Source organism: Simochromis diagramma, unplaced genomic scaffold, assembly GCF_900408965.1.
Source record: "Simochromis diagramma unplaced genomic scaffold, fSimDia1.1 OVJJ01000205.1, whole genome shotgun sequence".
Classification (NCBI taxonomy): Eukaryota; Metazoa; Chordata; class Actinopteri; order Cichliformes; family Cichlidae; genus Simochromis; species Simochromis diagramma.
The window spans coordinates 11,261,781-11,281,320 of NW_024386782.1; the positions used below are offsets into that span (position 1 = coordinate 11,261,781).

The window sequence follows — 19,540 nt, forward strand, 5'->3', positions numbered from 1 at the left end:
ACCAAAAATCTCACTGATGAGAAATCAAAGGGTAATCCTCGCACCTAAATGCAGTCTCTAACTAAAAGCACATTATTCAGCAGCTAATAATGACAATCTCTGGAAAAAGCAAAAAATGTATACCAGTTTGGTACATGCATGAACATGTACATCTCATTACAGTCAAAATGGCAAGAAATCATAAATTCTCTCAGCGTCCACCGTCCCCATCTGCACAGCTGCTTCTGCTGCCCGATTGGCTTACATATGTGTGTGCTGATTGGACAGAAAAGGGAATCTGAAATCCTGTGATCAGGTGTAGGATAGAGTTCAGAGGCATAACATCTCTATCAGGAGCATGCATTGTAGTCTGACGTGCCCTGAGCTGTGATTGGCTGCATTACCCACGGGGAGGGAATCTGCAAATAAGAAACAGGGATTTCTCCTCCTTCCACTGTTGCTATGTTGTAGTTGCTAAGAGCACTGAGTAAGGATGGATGTGTGGATTCTTTGTAGTTTTTTTTTTTTTTTTCATGATTTATGATGTATGCATAAATGCTGTGTTTGGTGGCATTTACATTAAAGAAAACTGTTAAGCTGTTAAATTGTTGTTAAATTCTTTCAGATTGTGAAACTCAGGTATGAGGAGAGTTATGTGAAGTTGAGGGTTAAACAGCATGTCATCTTCACTGTATATGATTACATACTCCATCTGACTTTGTTACTGACTCCAGTAAAGTATGACATGCCTCTACAAAATGAATCTAAGCAGAAAAATAAAGGTTGCAATATGCTTGAGAATGAGAAGGCCAATTTGTGACTGACTGATAATGCTGCTGGCACCAGACTCAGAAATAGATCCTGCTTTTATATCTTTCTTCTTTCGTAAATTCAATTTGTGCAGCAAGGGGTTTGTTTTCCTACCCGACCGCACATATTTTGGCAGCGTCTTTCTGAGTGTGGCATAATATCTGTATTTAAATGTTGATATTTACATATTTAAACGTAATGCTGCCTGATGGCCTAATGCCATGAGTTGGTTTGAGAGACCTACGGCCCGCTTTAGTCTTTAATCCTCTCAGATTAAATCATACGATCTGTATCAGACTTGGCTTGGCAGGTCTAGATTAAACAAACGCAAACTGCAAAGTGCCCTGCAAACATCGTGCTGTGAAAGCGATGCATTAGATGCACAAACTCGTGATTTTGCAGGATCAAACTTGTTAACCCTAAATGTGGACTGATTAAGGAATTAAAAAGTGTTTATTTATGTTTGCTGCCAGGTTTACTGCCGCTAAATCTCTTTACACTAACACAGTGCACACTGCCCAGTGACACACTTCTGTGTTACCTCTGCTCTCCAGTTTGTTATCCTACTTTCTAGTGCTGCTTTCTCTGTCATTCTGATGAAACAAATGTGTGTACAGTAGACAGGGTGGCATTGACGGAAGGGACGTGTCCCCACCAATATCCAGTGATTGAATTGTCCCCACCAATAATTTGATCTCTTTGAGTAAAGAAAAACAAACCCGATAGTAAGAAAAAAAACGATCTGTCAACGTCTCATTCACCCAGCGGTGCAGAAAGAGTTAAATTACGTTCTCTACTGGAGTCCTACCTCATGTGACAAATATGGCCGATGTGATTGGCTGTGCTTTTCAGGGAGTTTTCGAAACTAACTGCACAACATGCAGCACTATTAGTTATCTCAGTCTCCCAGAGTAGCATTTCTAATTTTGATTGAAACTGTCAGAGAAAACGGCAGCCTCGAGCAAGCCAGGATATTAGTTTACAGAGGCTGTTAAAATTATATGTCTAACGTTAAAATGTTGGTGACACAATAATTTCATCCTAATGGCACTAACATATTCATAGGGATAATTTTTGAGACAAAATATCATGAGGTCTCAAAGTCATGATTTTGCAACTATTCCACCTTGTGGTGCAGTTTGCACAAATTGTTTTAAAAATGCACTCACCCTACAAACATTACTGATGAGTCAAGATCTGCACAAATTGACAGAAGCACTGAAGCAGCTACACATTTTATTCTTATTGTCATGTATGTCCTATTTGTCAGGTGATAGAGAGCAATGGTGATACAAGATCACAGGTGAAGTTGGATGATGACTTGTTGGTTCATGACTGTATTTGAAGCACATGTGTGACTGCATGTATTTGGAATGTCTCACTGTTATTTATCAGGTGACAGAGGCAGCTCTGCCATGTTGTCGCTCGGACAGAGGTGAAGATGCGAGGTCACAGGTGACTGACTGATGATTTGGTGCTATAGATTAACGAGAGGAGAAGGCATGTGTTTGGCTGCTTCACATAGTGGACATTGAGTTGTTGTGTGGGGCACCAGTAGTGCATGTGTGTTGCTGTAACAGTAGTTCATGTTTAGAATAAAACATCCCAGCTCAATGAGTTGATCGGGGCAATAGTGTGCCTAAAATGTTGCATCATTTTGCTGAGAGATCTTTTGTGGTAACCTTAGATGAGTAGTTTTATGGACAAAAACCACCAGGTCATTCAGTGCCTTAGTGCTAATGTATAAGAGATGTTGGTGTAGTATAACTGAAGTAATGTTGTTGAGTCCTTAAAGTCATATTCTTCTATTGTCATGACTGTATTTGAAGCTATTTTTATTTTTGTATGATACCTGATTTATATGGAATATGGCTGAAGTAAACTAAAGCCTAAAATACTTTAGTCATTTGCTTAATAGTAATTTAACATTATATAATTCACATATAAAACTATGAATTGTAATTTTAAATGGTTTAAAAGCATGTAGAATAGCATATGTAGGCAAGTATATTTCTCCTTTTTTTTAATCAAGAAGCAAAGACGAAAAGGGAAAAAAAAGAAACGGGGCAGAGTTCGGTGGTTGAATCATCCGTCCCCACCAATGCCAAATCCAAATCTACGCCCTTGGTTTGCAAACTATCTACACTCATATGGAAACCAGAAAGTTTGCAATACTTTGAATTAGTATCTTTTTGTAAATACATTTCATAATCACAAGACTTACTTTCTCCTGGCTCCTTGGATTTTCTTCCACTGGAATTTTTCTTTAGCATATTCCTGCCTGTTGTAAACAGGTTGGTTAGTTCATCCAGAGGGCTGGTGGGTGTCCTTGAGCGGCCTGTTGATACATTTTGCATAGACCCGTGAAGTCGTCCGACACCATCTTGAGGTGGCGAGCCTTTTCCATGCGGTGTAGCAGAAGCACTTCGGGGCAGACCCCCAGGGAATGGCATCGGAGCATCAAAGGGAGGTGTACGCATGAGGCTGAGAGGGGTGAGACAGCGACCCATGCTGACTGGCGACGGACAAGCAGAGTGGCTACGCTGATAGGAAGATGATGATGAGGATTTATAAAGAGTACAGGGCAGAGGAGGCGCAGAGGAGCGTCCAGAGACAGTGAGAGTTGGGGTGGCTGTGAGCTCCCTACGGATGTGTGCGGAGGAGGGTGGCTCGGTGGAAGAGGTGGGAGATTTGCTGTATGACTGGTTCTCCAGCATGGGCAATTTGGCTACATCTAAAGGGGTGAGGGGAGACTCATCTGAGTTAGGCGAGCACTGGGCAGGTGCTGGTGGGAACACCAACAGTGGAGGTCGATGAGTGAGTAAATTGGGGAAGGGTGCAGGAATGTCACACAGTGGAATGTTTCGAGGTGTGGAGCAGCGGCTGAGAGGCTCAGGTTCATAGGGTGCCGGGGTAGGGCACGCAGAACGACATCCTACAGGGTCGGTGCGGTACTCCATGTCATCCAGAGCTGGGTACTTCATCTCCTCGTACACAGACTCATCTGGCTCCTCATCCTCACTCTTCAAGGGTTCTCGCATTCCAACATCAATCCCACCCATCTCTATATAGACAGGTTCGTCTTCACAGTCATCAGTAGGGCTTTCATCACTTTGAGGAGGTGATGGGTTGCATTCGTTAGGGGAAGTGACATGGTGGAGGGGTTTGGAGGGGCAAACCCCACTGCCTCCATGGCTCTTAATGTAGGACTCATCAAAGGAAACACTCAGTTGTGTGTTGGGGTTCCTCTTGGGTTTGGGTGGTGGCACCCTCCTGCAGTCCTCACTGCATCCCTGAACTGCTCAAAAGGAGAGAGAAAAAAAGTCTAAGATCTAATTTGTTGAGGTATGAGTCAAATAATTATTGAGTCATATATAATAGATTACTGAATTGGGTGAAATTCAAGTTTTTGTAATCTATTTGTCATTAATTATTAATGTGGGTCAGTTGTAGGTCTATATGTGCTGCTCAGCGCAATATCTTGAGTCAGATATGTGGGAATAGTTGAGGCATATACATGTTTCTAGGTCACATATATGGCAGCATGCGAGTATACTATCTGGGTCACACACACTGTTGAGCTTCTTTCTGATAGTGGTGACGTAGCTTTGCAATGCGAATCTCTTTAGATGTGGTGCGGAGAGGCATTTATACAGCTAGTACTGTAAAATACACTGCGGTACCACTACAGTAGCTTACAGAGAGTAGCCATAGCTCTATGCTCCCAACTTGCTCTGAGTCTATTTCTAGGTCAAATACTGAGATGTTTAGATAGAAGTGTCCCTCACACTGGCAGGTAGTGGGAGATGAATGTGGTTAAGAGCTGGAGTATGTCTAAAATTTTTAAAACTGCAAATTTTATACCTTAAATAATTCATGTGGCAGATGGCCGAGACACACTCCTAGTTCCAGTAACTGTATGACTCACCATCCCTACTCCATGCATACAGGCGCACAAACACACACTAAAGATGCCGACACCTTAAGAGAGAGGAATTAGGACTGATATGTACCTATTTCACAGTTTAGGTTGTTTTTGTTTTGTTTTTCTATTTTTCTTTTTTTTTACCTTTTTTTTTTTTGCAAAAAATTGGATGCACGTTTATAAAAATGTCTCTTGTTTATAATATTATTTGAGAAAAAAATGAATTCAATGTTAGGTTTATGATCCAGTGCGAGAACCAAAAGTAAAGACTACAAATTAAAACAAAACATCCAATTTTGTTCTGCTTTTTGCATGCTATACATTTAGTCACGATCATATATATAAACTAATTTGAACAGAGGATGCTTGGGTCTTTTGGGCTGGTGTTCTCTCCTAATTAACACTTGCTAATAATGTGCTAATACAAGATTTGGTTAAGCCCAAATGTGTTTTGGCATGTGCTTCTTTGGACTATGATACTGAGATTCCGGCATATGCTCCTCTCCTGTCTTTGTGTGTGCATGCATGTGTATATATGTGCGGGCAGTAATGGGCACATAATGGTGTTCCTCTTCCTCATTTCCACAGCAGCAAATTACATTACTACACTAGCAGGTTTCCATGGTTAATGCTGAGATCTGTTTCAGCATGGATGATGAATCCACCCCTTCAAAACATCGCTCTCCTTTCTCTTCTCCTCTCTCCACTGCTCCCTCTACCCCACCTCCCCCTTGCAGCGGATGTGTTTACCCGCAGCACCCTCCCCCCTCCCGCTCTTCCTGGGGAAAACGAATCTAGGTCAATCGCTCCTCCTGAATGAATTCTACTCTGACAAGCTCCTCCCCTTACCACTAAAGCGCCAGCTACAGAGCACGCAACCCTCCCCTCAGCCAGGGACACCCCCACACTCTCAATTTGATTGGCTCAGAAGCCTTAGTTTTCAGCATCTCTGGAACCTCATTGGCCCAAGCTGCTCAGTGATGCTGGGATTGGCTGGGCTGCAGGGGGTCTTGTTTCTGTGAGATGGTTGCCGTGGTGCCCAGGAAGATCTGTGCGCACATAGTGATCCCCACCAATCTGAGCCAGGCAGGGTGACTCCCTAAACATCACATTGGCAGCAAAGCATCCAAACTGGAATGGAGTCAATGCTCCCTGCAAACTCTAAATCTTTTTGTTATTAATGCAACCTGAAAACTCTATCAGTTTAACTTTGCAAAATACATGTATTGTGATTTTTTTCCCCCCTGAGACAGTACTGTGCAGCTTGCATTTGTTGCAAGAAAAATTGTCTTGGGATAATAATGTTCAGTTAAATTACTCTAAACTGGTCTTACATTGACACAAGGCATATTTGAAGAGGAGTTTTAAGCAAGGTTAGAACTGTCAAAGCAGTTGATGCACGGAAACAGCTTAAATTACTAACAATGTGGCAATAACCTTCTATAAGCAGCACTATTATTACTCTGCTGAGCTGAAACCTACTATGCTGAGCAAGAGATGGAGTTTGTATATAGAGCAACACCTGATGATTACATGCACAAGGATAAATAATCTCAACGTGCTCCAAAGATCTTATCATACACACACACAATCACATGCATTATAAGTGACTACTTCCATCTCTGTCTCTACATGGTAGTAACCACATGCAACCTGATTTATCTGTTGGGAAACAGAAATATGCAAACTACCATTTGCTAATTTGATAACAAGAGAAAAAAAGGACTGTGAGAATGAAAACTCAAACAAAGGTACAACCTATCTCAAACTTCTTAATTTTTCTTTGGTATTATAATGGTATTCTCAGTTTATATGGCCTGTTCATTTTGCAGTATGTTATTAAATGCATGCTAGAGTAGGTCAGCCCTCACGAAATGGAAAACCATGACCATCAGAACATATTGCAGCACAGATGTCTTTAAATATTCATTTATTATTATACATGTGCTTCAGGCTGTCATGTTTGCAATGTTGTTTAGCATAGCCAAAATATGGATATATATGATATATAATACTTTAATCACAGTTCAATCCCCTATTGTATTTACACCCTTCATCTTATATCAGTTTACACCTATGGTAGGTCAGTGAAAAGCATACACTGAATAGTTAAATTTCATGTCATTGTGAGAGAAGCAATGTTGAAGAGGTCCCTGCAGTTCAGCTATATATAGTGCATCAGTCTTGTGTGAAGTGCCACCACCACTCACCGTCACATCGCTCCCCGCGGCAGGTGGACATGGGACTATGGTCCACTGCCTCAGACGACATGCTCAGTTTGGTGGCTGGGTCTCTCCTGGGCTTAGGCGGGGGCTGCTTCCTAGAAGTTGGACTTCCCACTTCCTCCTCTCCTCCACCCCCAGTGTTCCCACCACCGACCGAGTGAAGGGACTGGGAGCGTACTGAGAAGCCCTGCCCACATGCGATAGGGTGCAGGTGGGGCACGGGCATGCGTTCCTGGGGGTCTGGCATGGTATTTAAGCCCATACGCAAGTGCTTGCCCTCAGTTGCTATCTCCTCACCTGATCTGAAACAGCGAAAGAGGAAGGAGAAAGAGAAGGGTTAAGAGATCAGAATGAATAAATGTGGAATGCAAAGAATAAAAAAGATAAAGACACAGAAATACAGACATTCCACAATCCAACACATTACAATCAAACGTCTTTCATTTGATCGTATGCGCACGTAGGTATGTGCATTTCATTGTGTGCAGGTTGTCAAAATGACAAGAGCACTAAGTTAACAATAACAGATGTGTTAGTGCCATTGACAGGATGGCTTCTTTCAGGGCAAAGCATTGATTTGAGTTTAACCCTGGATATGACTGATAACCCTCACACAAGCACACACAATCAATCCCTTTAAACGGATGATTGGGCTGAATGGAGTGTTAATGATGTCTGAGTGTTGTGCAATAATGGCGTGAAGGGAAGTGTGTGCTTGAGTGTAAATGGGTGAGTAAATGAGTTCAAGATCTGACTGTGTTTTAGCATCATATTAAAGAGACAGCAGAACTAAACTTCATTTCAGAGATTCATCTATTTGAAAAATCTCACATTTGCATCTGTGACATTGTCAACCATGCATGTTGGTATGGATGTATGTGGGGGTGACCCCTCAGCCTGTTACTTTGCTGACTATGACTCCCTCTCTGGCCAGCTGCTGAACAGAAGGTGCTCAGTGGGTTGGGTTCATTGGTCAGGGGCTTAACTTTGCCTAGCAACAGGGTACCCATAGAAACCAGACACAAAACCAGCTGCCACTGCACAACAATAATAAAGCACACGTGCACACCATAAGCACATGATAACCGCAGCAGGGTTTGTTTTAATAGTATACTGCTGATATAAGTTTAAAAAAGGGACCTGCAGAAACATGTAGAGGCACAGAATGAACAAACACAGAAGTTAAAATATGGAAAAAAAAAACATCAATGTATAAATTATAAATTCTTTATCAACAAGATTCAACCACAGGTGTTTTGGGCATGCATCTGCTGTGACGTGCACTTTTATATACATGGGTTGGTAGTGTGGGGGTGGCTGGGTGTGACTGGAGTACTGGTGACTGGGTTATTTATAGGATATTTGCCCAGTGATTGGCTAGAGGACAGACCACAGGTGCAGTAGGCGCAGTTGGGGTTGATTTGTTTTTGAGCAGCTCTGGTTGTCTCACTGTGACACCATGGGATGGCAAAACAAGGCACCCCCCCAAAAAAACAAACAAACAAACAAACAAACCCCCTCCCCCCAAAAAAACAAAACAAAAAAACAAAAACAAAAAACAAAAAAACAAACACTTACTAAATGACATACTGAGAAATAAGGAAGGAAAAAACGTCTGTTTGTGTCTGCATGCACGTGTGCACAAAGGGCAGGGCAGTCGTTGGGAATTTGCATGCATATGCAAACATAAGTAAATGCGTGTGCATCTGTGTGCGTGTGTGTGCATGAATGTTGGATAAGGGTAGTTTTGAAGACTCTTAGACATTTAAATGGATTTGTGTGTCTGTGACTGTGTGGATAACTTTTTTCCCTCTGATGAAATACAATAAAAGAAAACCAGAGTGAGAGTGTGCTAGGCAGGAAGGCCCGCCTCACTCAAACCAAACGTGCTGATTTGATTGGCCTATGGCTGCTCCAGCTGTTACCAGGCAGAACCCAACTCCTGCAACTGAGCTCACACTTAATCTCTCTTTAACATTTTCCCCCCCCATTTTCCCCCCAACTCTAAAACACACTTGTTCTAACAAGCTCTTTTTTCCTTTACACGATCACACTGTCAGTTTGCTCTTTCCAACCCTTTCTCGTAAACTAATATATTCCCTTTTCCAGTTGTTCATGCCCATGCACGCACATAGTACGCAGCATGCACACACAAATTCTTACACTCTCACAGTCATTCACTTACTGTAAAAAAATGGGTCGTCTCATTGACCTACTTATAGGTCTCATAAAAAATCCAACTATTTTTTGTGTCTTTCTCCAGTGACTGTGAATTAATGTTTTAGGTTTGGCAACACCTAAAAGAAAGTGAACAGCAGATGGCACTTTCCTCAGGTGTCACCCTGTCCCATTCACCAAAGTTACTGTACAGGACTGCATAACAATGAGGACATTGAGATCTTGCTGGTAAGTTAAAAATAGAGGCAAAGAAAGATTTCTGAATTTTCTCTAAAAATGCCACTTTGTTTTTCTAATGCCAGCGGTGTAAAGTTGAGCTTTGATCATGCAAGTGACGTGCCATTTGCATATCCAGTCATACTGGGAGCCAAAAAAAGAGACAGAGCTCTTTGGAGATGCATGGACCATTGAGAGAAGCATGACAGGGATCAAAGTGTTCCTGGATAAATAGGTTAAAAAGCCACATCTGGTCAGATATAAATGCTCAACTCCCCAAAAGCACCTTAATTATTTGATGAGCTGCTAAAATTGCCATCAGCTGCTAAAATACTTTGAGCCAGAAAGACTTAGAGCAAGTAAAATTATTTTTAGAATGTTTGAGAACACTGGAAAGCATAAATTACAAGTACCCAGTGTACACTCATGCTTCTTTCCGTCCTATATTACGACAAACTTTAGATTAAATTGATAGATTAGACATCATTCTAAGACCTAATAAAAAATCATATTACTCAGTATGATGCCTGATGGATATAGTTTCTTTTTATGTCATGATTGTAAAGATCTGCTCTCCGTTTTTGGGGATTGCAAATGTCCATGTTGTCACCAACAACTTTCAAAATCCCTCCAAATACCCTGGTATCATCTCCTGATAATCTAACACCCAGTGGTTCTCTAACACCCAGCAAGCAGGATTTTTCCACGCGCTAGGCACATGTTTACAGCGTGTGCCTCTTATTTAGTGAAGTTTCAGTTTCACCATGCTCAGTGGCACTGCTCTAAAAAACGGTGCAGTCAGACATGCGAGTGTTCATAAAGCTGGTTAGAACCCTCCTCTCACACACACCCAGACACACGCATTTCCATGTTTCCAGATGGTTTTTAAATAAAGGTGTTTCGAAACACTTACATCATCAACCTAATTCCCACCCTCACTTCCTAACTTCCTGGGTGTTTTACTGTCCTGGCCCACCTCATTCCTTTTTAATTGTAAAAGCTTGCCATCTCAAAAATAGAGCAGTGATGACCTCCATACAAGGACAAGTCCCAAATAAGTCTAAAAGTGAAAAATTAATTATCCTCCATAGATCACAGAGTGCACTGATCCACACTTGTAAACTCCATAACATAGCAAATTAACAAACCCTCTGGCTACTTGTCCCAATTTCCTCATCCTTAAGCACGGGATACCCAAAGGCAAAGTGGTTTGGGCTCATACCACACGGGTCCAAATGCCCTTGAGCATCAAGTCCCCTGTTTCAATATCCAGCTGGCTGGACCATTTGTTGCATGTCACCCCCCCCCTCTCTTTTCCCATATTCCCTGCTTTAAATGTAGTCAAAACATACTATTGAGGTTTTCATATTTGCAAGCACTTTTTTTTCATCCTACCTCCTTATGGCTTCCTCCTGTTTTCTCTTCTTCTCGTTTTTTTCCTTCAGGAATATCTTGTTTCTCTCATTCCTGGCGTGGTCCAAGTTCTGAGCTACCAGGCCGTTGTAGGCTCTCAGGCCATTCTCCTCAACATATTGGAAAAAGCTGAGAGTTTCCTCCTCTTTGGAGCTCATCATTCTTCAAGTATTTCCACTGCATTCTGGGGGGCATATAAGACATATCAGTCATAATTATTCTTCTAGAAGGGTCACAAAATACAAGAGTGGGCCAGTCATGAGAAAAGATGGATTTCACAGGCCACACGTTAGTGCCACATGGTGAGTATATGTGACATTGCTGTTGATTTTGAATATGTCTGAATGTTGCTGTAGAGTAGGTGGTGGGCCTTGCATCCTGTCTGGATCCAGAAGAGTATTTTCCCTGGAGGTTTGCAACATCTTTTTCTACCGTTCACTCTGCACACAGATGCACACACAAAAAAACACACGCACATGCAAACATATACAAAAGCTCATGTGCACATGGAAAGAGCTAGGACTCACTATTTAGCAACAATTACTCATAACCTTCTGCTTCAGTGTGGAACAGTAGCGGCTGCTAATTTTCTCAGTTGTGTTTGCACATTTTCTGGCTGAAATTACTGGCTTTAACCAAGCGAGTGTGTGAATGAGACTGAAAAAGGGCTTTCATCTTCTGCAGTCATAATATAGCCTGGACTCGGAAAGCATACAACTCCTGGAAGCAATCAGATCAGCACAAATGAAACAAAACTATGAAGCATGCTTTTACATTTATAAATATCATCAATCTTGTCCCTTAAATCCTCAAATACTCTCTTCTCGAGTCCTGCCTTTTGAGTCGGTGATAACATTAATGTTCTTAATGAAAAAAGTGAGAAGAAGCCTTCTCTGTGAAATGTCGACACTTGTGCAGTTACTCAGTGATTCACTCCTAGACGGTAATTAGTTTATAAAAACAATCGTTTGCAGCCACTTAAAATCGAGGCACAGAACGAAGCAGATAATGATGCGATTCAGTCTGCATGTATGTTCACTTGGCTGAAAACAAGTGCAACCGCATGTAACGCAGTACATACAATGTGCAACGGCCAAATGTGAATTTTGAGAGGGCAGTGGTGGAAGAGGAGAAGACAGAGCATGCTTTTATGTAGGTCAGTGTTTTCAGATCAACCTAAGACTCATGCTTGTTTACGTGTGAGACAAGCACTGAGTGTGAGCTTGCGTGGGGAGGGGGAGGGGGCTTGTGATATCTCGATATATGTTTGCATGTGCATGTGTGTAGAGAGGCAAGGGCAGCAAGGGGGGTCTTGGAGGGCAGCCAAATGGAGATTGCATGGCCAACTCAGAGGCTAGCCATTGTCTGGCCATCCCTCAGCATCCATGATGCATCTCAAAACTGTTTTGCATAGGCTTTTACAGGCAAGATGAGAGGACTGATAAGAGCCAAAAGACAGGATCTCAAGAGCAAAGTTCAAACTAGGGCAAGGATGCCTGGTGTCAAGTGGTGCAGAGATATTTTCTCCTGATAATCAGGTTTTATCACTAATGCACAGGCACAGTGTAACACCTACAGCTGCACAAATACCAATTTTTTTTCAAATCACAGTTTCTGAGGGAAAACGAAGCACACCAGTTAGAGGTACGGCAATGGGAAGGCACAGTTCAAACAGTGTTTGAGCTGAATTAAGCCTGCCTGCCTAATCCCTGTAAGCCTGCAGCAGCACTCTGCACTGGAATCAGCTTGTTTATCACAGTGTTTTTACCAACCAAACCTTTCTCATTGGATTGTCCTCCCTCAACTCATTGATACAAAAAGCTATTATTAATTTTTCATCTCCATAAAACCTGTCAGTTCAGTGAACATTTTCGTTCTCTTTTTTTTAAAGCAAAGCTTGTTTTGCTCAGTGCCTTGCTCAGTGACATGATGCATTCTCTCTCTTTTCTGTCTTGCCCCTTAAACCTCCATTTGCCTTAGTTGACATTGGGTGCAACAGTTGGAACACAGAGGTGCACTTTGCTTTAAATGATAGTGGCACACCATTTCTGTTTCTAAGCAACCATGTCACAGGAGAAGGCCAGCATGGATATTCTAGAGACACACTGTCAAGAAAGATTGCAAGGGCAAGAATCTGGTGACAACATGCATGGGTACTTGCGTATGCATATACACACATGCACACACACAGACACACACAATCATTCTAGGACCAAGTTAAAGCTAATGTTTACTTGATGCAACACTTGGCATGTCTTTACACTTGGTTTATTTTTATAGGCACTTGAGAAGGGTGCACAGTAGCATTAGACAAGCAGCCATTTTTTGTCAGTGCTTTGTGGGTTTGTAGGTCAGTGCTGTGAATAAAAAAAAAGTTCTGATGCATACTTACAATAGGGTTGTGTCCTTACTGGTTTGTGGACCAATGCGAGGTCTGTCTTCCCCTGACAAGTCCACTGTACACTAATGAACTCTGAGCTATGCTGGAGCACCAGTGCACTATTCCACTTAAAGCCACATAGACTTCCATCCATTGTATGGTCCAACTGATTGGCCAGCTAGAAAGACTGCCTGTGACCCAGGATAAGGCTGGTGCTAGAAGGGAGCCGGGCCATTGGGTACCCGGCCCAGTGCTCCCTTCCCTGGGCAAAAAAGGGAGACGCGTCCGCTCCAATCCAGATGTTTCCACAGTTCAAGCCAGATGTCAGCTTCACTTCTTCAAACATCTGCACATGCTAAAGATGGAAGAAAGATGCAGCATAGCAGCTGACCGCACCCGCATACATCACGCAAATGCACACTAACACACTCACACGCTCTGACATGAAGCTCCCACTTGCAGTTACAGACCAGGCACTCAAAGTCTTTCTAATTTCCAGAATGTCTTTCCTTCTGCTTTAACATGTCAAAGTGCTGCCCGGGTAAAATGAATCCTTATCCACAGTGCCCTCAAGGTTCAGACCGAGGTAGAGCAAAGTGATGTGCATTTCCAGGTAAGGCATTCCCTGCCTGCTCCCTCCGTCCCGCTTAGACAGATAGGTCTGCACGCTCACACTGTGCTTAAGCAGATGACACTGGGCTTCCCAACTATAGATCACAACAAGAAGAACACGCCCACTGCCTACTGTAGCCACCTTCCACTAGAGCGTCATCCTCTGTCCCTCTTCTTTTTTTCTCTTGTGTGCTTTTCAACTCATCTTCAAAAGCACTCATACCCCAGCCTCTTTTTGCAGTTAGTCATTTTTATGCTCTGGTCTTGTGTGCCTCGCCTGCCTTCCCTTAGCAACTGGGCTGTAACTGAATCGTGTTTTTCTGCTTTCAGCACCACGGAGAGCTCTCTCTGTCAGGGGGCGAAGGAGGGGGGTGGAGGGTTGAGTGGGTGGGCACATTCAAAGGGGGCCAAGTGGAAAGAAGGGATGGGGGGGCTGAGTGGGAGGAGTCACCAGGTTGCCAGGGTGTGACCTCATTAGACACAACCTCCTCTCCCCCTGGCAACCGATGCGATTCCCCTCCCTGCTACCCCCTTCCTCCCTCCCTCTCTCTCACAGCTCGTAAACAACACCAGGACATACACACACACACATAAAAAAACCCCCACTTGTGGTGAATTCTACTGTGTTGCTTTCAAGTTCATTCACTACATGTACAGTAATCAAAACAAAGAGTAATAAATGCATGCAGGCAAGAAACAAAAAAAAGAGAGAAAACAACAATACTTTTCCCTTTCTAATGCACACACACATTGACCTGCTGATGCAAATTTAAAATATGTTTTGCATAGAAGAACAAAACAAGCAATGCAGTGCAGAGACTTGTTCCCAGTGGCCACAAAAGATGAACGGGATGAAAACAAGGACAGAGTTGAGCCTGAGTTGCATGTTTGTTGGTGGGTGGAGGTGGGGGGTGCTGCTACTGCGACTGTTGTGCACCCCCGCTTGACTGTCTGGGGGATAAGTATTGGTTTCAGTAGCGCTGTCAGTTGTTTCAGTGGTGAGAAAGCCTGGTCTATGGTGCAGAATCAGGGGTTAAGGGAGGGTGAGCTGTTCGAGTTGGTGGGTAGGTTGATGGTGGGGGGGGGGGCTGGGTTTGCTTGGATGGATTAACACCATCGACACAAAAGGATTAGCGAGCAGAGATCTGTTGTTTTCGTCAAACCTTCCCTCCATTTCTCTTAACCCCACCACCACCACAAGCTTGGCTAGGTTGTGTTTTATATTTTGTTGGGGGTATAAAAAAGGGGGGTTGGAGGCAACAAAATGATTTTTTCACAAACATGTGATGGTCAGGTTAGGGAGGAAGGGAAGGCTTAAAAAAAGGCCAGCAATGGAACTAGTGAGTCCACCACGCTGTGCTGTGCTGACCTGCATTTGATTATCAAATTAGGCATTTGTTTTTAAGTTAATAAAGGAAAAGAAAATCAGGGCAAAAAGCACTCACTTAAAACACACTTTTAGATAAATCATGCCGCATGTCCCAAATAGACAACTGCTATGCCCTCGCTTAGATAAAAATCAGCTGTCGAAAGGTAGACACCCCTTTTTCCTGACTGTTGAGAGGGATGTGGTCGACTGATCATGCACAAAGCAAGTCGCTCTATCCAGCATACGCACACATAAACATGCACATATACAAAAAGGTCACTCTGACCTTAGTGCATGGCTTTTGTGTACTTCTCAAAAGAAGTATTTAGATCCTATCGGAGCTCAATGAACACAGACTGTATGGAAATCTCAGGGGTGAATGGGTTAAACAAATTTTTCCACCACGTGCGCAGGAGTACTTTGTTTTGTGAACAGTGGAGGACACTCCCTCTGGGACAGAATGGAGGGTGAAATAGGATACAATTCCTCTAACTTTTCAGTTCACGCACGCTTACAGACACACAATGACTTGCATAAATATGCATTAAGAATGCCTAAATAGATGCTTAAAAGCAAGTTTTACTGAATTGAAATGAAGTAATGTAGTTAGATTGTGATAATGAATATATTATTCTTGCACTGTGGAAATAAAGAACACAATTTAAAGCTTTTGGTGTGGTTATGCTGATGTCTAGATTCCATATTAATTTCTCTTAATTTAATTTAATTTAATCTTCTCTTAACACCTTATTTTTTTCAATCATTGCAAGACTAAATATAAGGTTACATTTGCATGAGCTTAAAGTTGCTTAGGTTCAGTGGCAGTTGTTGTATGCTAAATTTTGAGGGGGAAAAAAGCTAATTAAACGAAAACAGAATTTTAAATGTGACAATAACAAAGTCAATAAATATTTCCAGTGGACACGATGCATTTTTACCCCTATTTAGTGAACAATAGATCTCCTTTGTTTGTTGTTGTTGTCAATTTAGCGCTTAGACTACATCCTCCTCATTTAGTATCAAGCCAATAAAATGCACTCAGTCATTCAGATTCAAGTCACTTGTAAAGTATATAACCTTGCCAGTTCATGTGTGTAGTGAGACATTAATGACTGTACAAACAGAGACCAATGTGCCCTGCAGCAGATGCCTGGTACTCAGTTCAATCATGCTTGTAATGATGTTGCATTGATTCAGTGCTGTAACAGGCTAATGAAGAGTCTATAAAAACCATTATGCCAATCAATTAAATGTCACTGAGGAGACAGAATCATTTCAATCCTTTCCAGTGATTTATTAGGTGCTGTTTCTTGCTATCTGAAACTAGAAAACGATTTCTACTTCTCAACAGTGCGTGAGGCAGCATTCATATGCTTAAAAGGGCCTGTGATGCTTTGTGGCATTCTCTGTATTCTGTCCGCTCTGGAAGTGCCATGAAGGTGATGCTGAAGAAGGCACTGGCAAGACAGATAGTGAGACAGTGGCACTAAAGATGTCAGACTCTCATTAAAGATGCAGCATGGCTTACTTCCATTCCTCACATCTCTAAGAGAGAAATAGAGCATAAGCTTCATGCTCTGACCAGCAATCTGCAGACATCTGACCACTCCCAAATGGAGGAGAAACAGAAAATAACAGAGTAAATGTCAGTGTTTCATATAGTCCTAAAGACTTGCATGTCATATACTATGATTTAATAGTGTGAACTTGATTCTTACTTAATTATTATAATAAACTTGCATTTGAGGAAAAAGGAAAAGAGGCAACTTCCACAAGCAAAAGTGTTTTTATATATAAATGTTTTAACATAATTGTTTATTATAGGAGTAGAAATTATATTCAATTTTTTTTACATACGGCCTTGATCCATATGTGCATACAATAATATACACCTCTTCCCATCTCCAAACTCAATATATTTAGAAATGTTAAAAAGCTTTTTTAGTTTGAAAGTTGTTGTTGTTGCTGTTTTTTTAAAAGTCTTCATCAACCTTCTTAACACTAACACAACAATTATCTGCACTTCCTCTCTCTGGAGATGTCAAGCTGAGGCATGTCTCTAACGACCACCCTCCGCACTTCCTGCTGTTCCACCAAGACAGAGAGGTGAAAATAAGAGACTGAAGACTGTAATCTCTCAAACAGGCGGTTGAGGGCTCCAATCTTGGGGGTTTAGCCCCCTGTAAGCCCCTTAAATCCCCAGTTTAGAGGGCCAGGACTGATGGGCTAAAGCCCCCACAGACGGTGTACTAGCTGCTGGTCTCAGACACAGCATGAGGACAAATGACAAACATAATTGCTGCAGCTTCCTCATCGTTTCACAAAGTCATAAGACAGAACTGAGTTCAACGGGATCAGATACGTCACAGTTTTTAACACGACATGATTTGGTTGAGGTTTGGTTTCTAGTTACGGTGCACTGTACATACTAGAACATATTGTTCTTCTGTAATCACCAGCTGATGTTGTTTATCATGTCTGTCTCATCCTAAAATGACTGTGAGAATACCAGAGGTGACAGATGACTCACTGCTTACAGCTGTGTTAGAATACAGGAGATTATTTCAGTTCAGATGTTTGTTTGTTTTTTCAAAACACACGATTGAAAATTTAAAAAAAAAAGAACAAAACATGGTATTCTCGTGCCTCCAGTTGAGCTTTTTGTTATACTGTGATACATGTTTGTAGAGAAAACCTGCGGGTAAATGGGGACTGAATTTCATCTGAAAGAGGACAAGTTAGGTGACTGGCGCCATCTGCTGTAAAAATAGCAGAAACTCATTATTTCTTACCTTTTCCCAACAACCTTTGCACTCTGCATATCTTTGTCTATCTGTGTGTAAACATCAGTGGCCAAATGTGTATGCGTGCGTGTGTGAGTGCATAGGTGGGGAAATATTCATCTCTCACCTTTCTTCTTGTTCAGCGTTCATAACGCTAGCTTAGCAACACCTGTGTAGTGTAGTGTATGGTCCAAGCCCTAGTTTGCTTATAATCATAGCAGTAATGGCAGATTTTCCCACAATTCCCGCCCCCCAAATCTTCTGCGCTACTTGCTAGCAAAAACACAGCTAGTCGTGTTTATTAGCTAGCTTGAACAGGTGTTTGAGCAGTTTAGTAGCATTAATTCTGAGACTCAGCTGGTTTTTGGGGGGATTTTTTTCTTGTCTGTGTTAAACTTTCACAAGCTTTGTAAATTTATACATAAGGGGCGCAGGAGTATATAACTACCTGGTGAGAAACTTCATAATTCATCTTCTTGTGAACATACTTTTGCACAATTAAGAAAATATGAATATGCCATTACCTCCACTAAAGAATTTCAGAATGCAGAATTTTAATGTTATCTCCAGTAGTTGTCTCAAATTACTCCAGGTTACTTTGAGCAATACTCATACATCTGAGAACAAAGACAGACCCAAAACTGCTAAACTTGTTTATAAAATGTGATGTTTTTCATACCAGCAACTGCCTTTCACTTCAAGCAATTTCTTAGTGACAGATTATTTTCTTGTAGACATGGATCTGATTTTAATATTATTACTGCTATTATTACTTGTAATAGTAGTATTGTTAGTATGTTTATTGAGCATGTACATAATCCATATTGAGACCTGAAGCAAATACCTTTGAGCTGGAGAGTATGGCCAAGACATACAGCTACAGCTTCCAGTTAAAAAATGTATTTATGTAGGAAGGTAGGGCATTCTAGTAACGTATATTTGTGTTACTAGACTCTACAACGCTACTGGGGACAGAGCATGACCTCTGAATCAATAATTCTCCAGTATTTCCCTAACAGTATACCTAATTGCCAAACAGCCTTTTGCTCTACTTTACATAGCAATGAGCCAGTGCCGTTAGTATCTATAAACTAGACAGGAAGGGTATGGTACCAGGACCATATGCTATATAGTCTGAATCTTCTCATTACTAGGGTTCATATAACTCCCCTACACAGTTGTTTAGTTCAGAACAAGTGAACTGGACTGAAGTGCAATCTTATTGTGGAACTCAGAATCGTACCTTTATTCAGGCCAACATTCAGATAACAATAAAATGATAAATAAATACAATTACTGATCAGTCTATTAGGTACCCCTTGCTGGAACCAGGTTGGACCCCTTTTTGCTTTTAGAGCTGGCTTAATTATTCATGGCGTAGATTCAGCAAGGTGCTGGAAATGAAAAAGTGTAACTAATAAAGCGGCAGGGGTAAAAAAAAAAAGCAAAAAAAAAGCCCCAAAACATCAATAAACTGAGGAAAAAAACAAGGGAATTCTCTGTTTATATACAACATTATCTATGCTGACATGGTGTGGTCAGATCTTACAAAAAAAGTAAAGTATAAAGTCACAAATATAATTTTAGGTATTGACCGAAAACATACCATCATTTAAAGAGCTGACATTCTGTTGATGTGCACTTGTTAAA

At 41.6% G+C, this 19,540-nt stretch overlaps 1 protein-coding gene across 1 annotated transcript in view; it reads right to left on the reverse strand.

Annotated features, from left to right (window-relative positions):
* Positions 1-14,407, reverse strand: part of nyap2b (neuronal tyrosine-phosphorylated phosphoinositide-3-kinase adaptor 2b) — a 20,673-nt gene extending 6,266 nt beyond the window's left edge. Inside the window, exons 1-4 of the mRNA XM_040021794.1 lie at positions 13,139-14,407; positions 10,729-10,930; positions 6,925-7,241; positions 3,014-4,087 (exon numbers count right to left, since the gene is read on the reverse strand). Of these exons, the coding sequence (XP_039877728.1) occupies positions 3,014-4,087; positions 6,925-7,241; positions 10,729-10,907 (1,570 nt within the window). The 5' untranslated portion in view covers positions 10,908-10,930; positions 13,139-14,407. The remainder of the gene's footprint in view (positions 1-3,013; positions 4,088-6,924; positions 7,242-10,728; positions 10,931-13,138) is intronic.
* Positions 14,408-19,540: the final 5,133 nt, after the last annotated feature.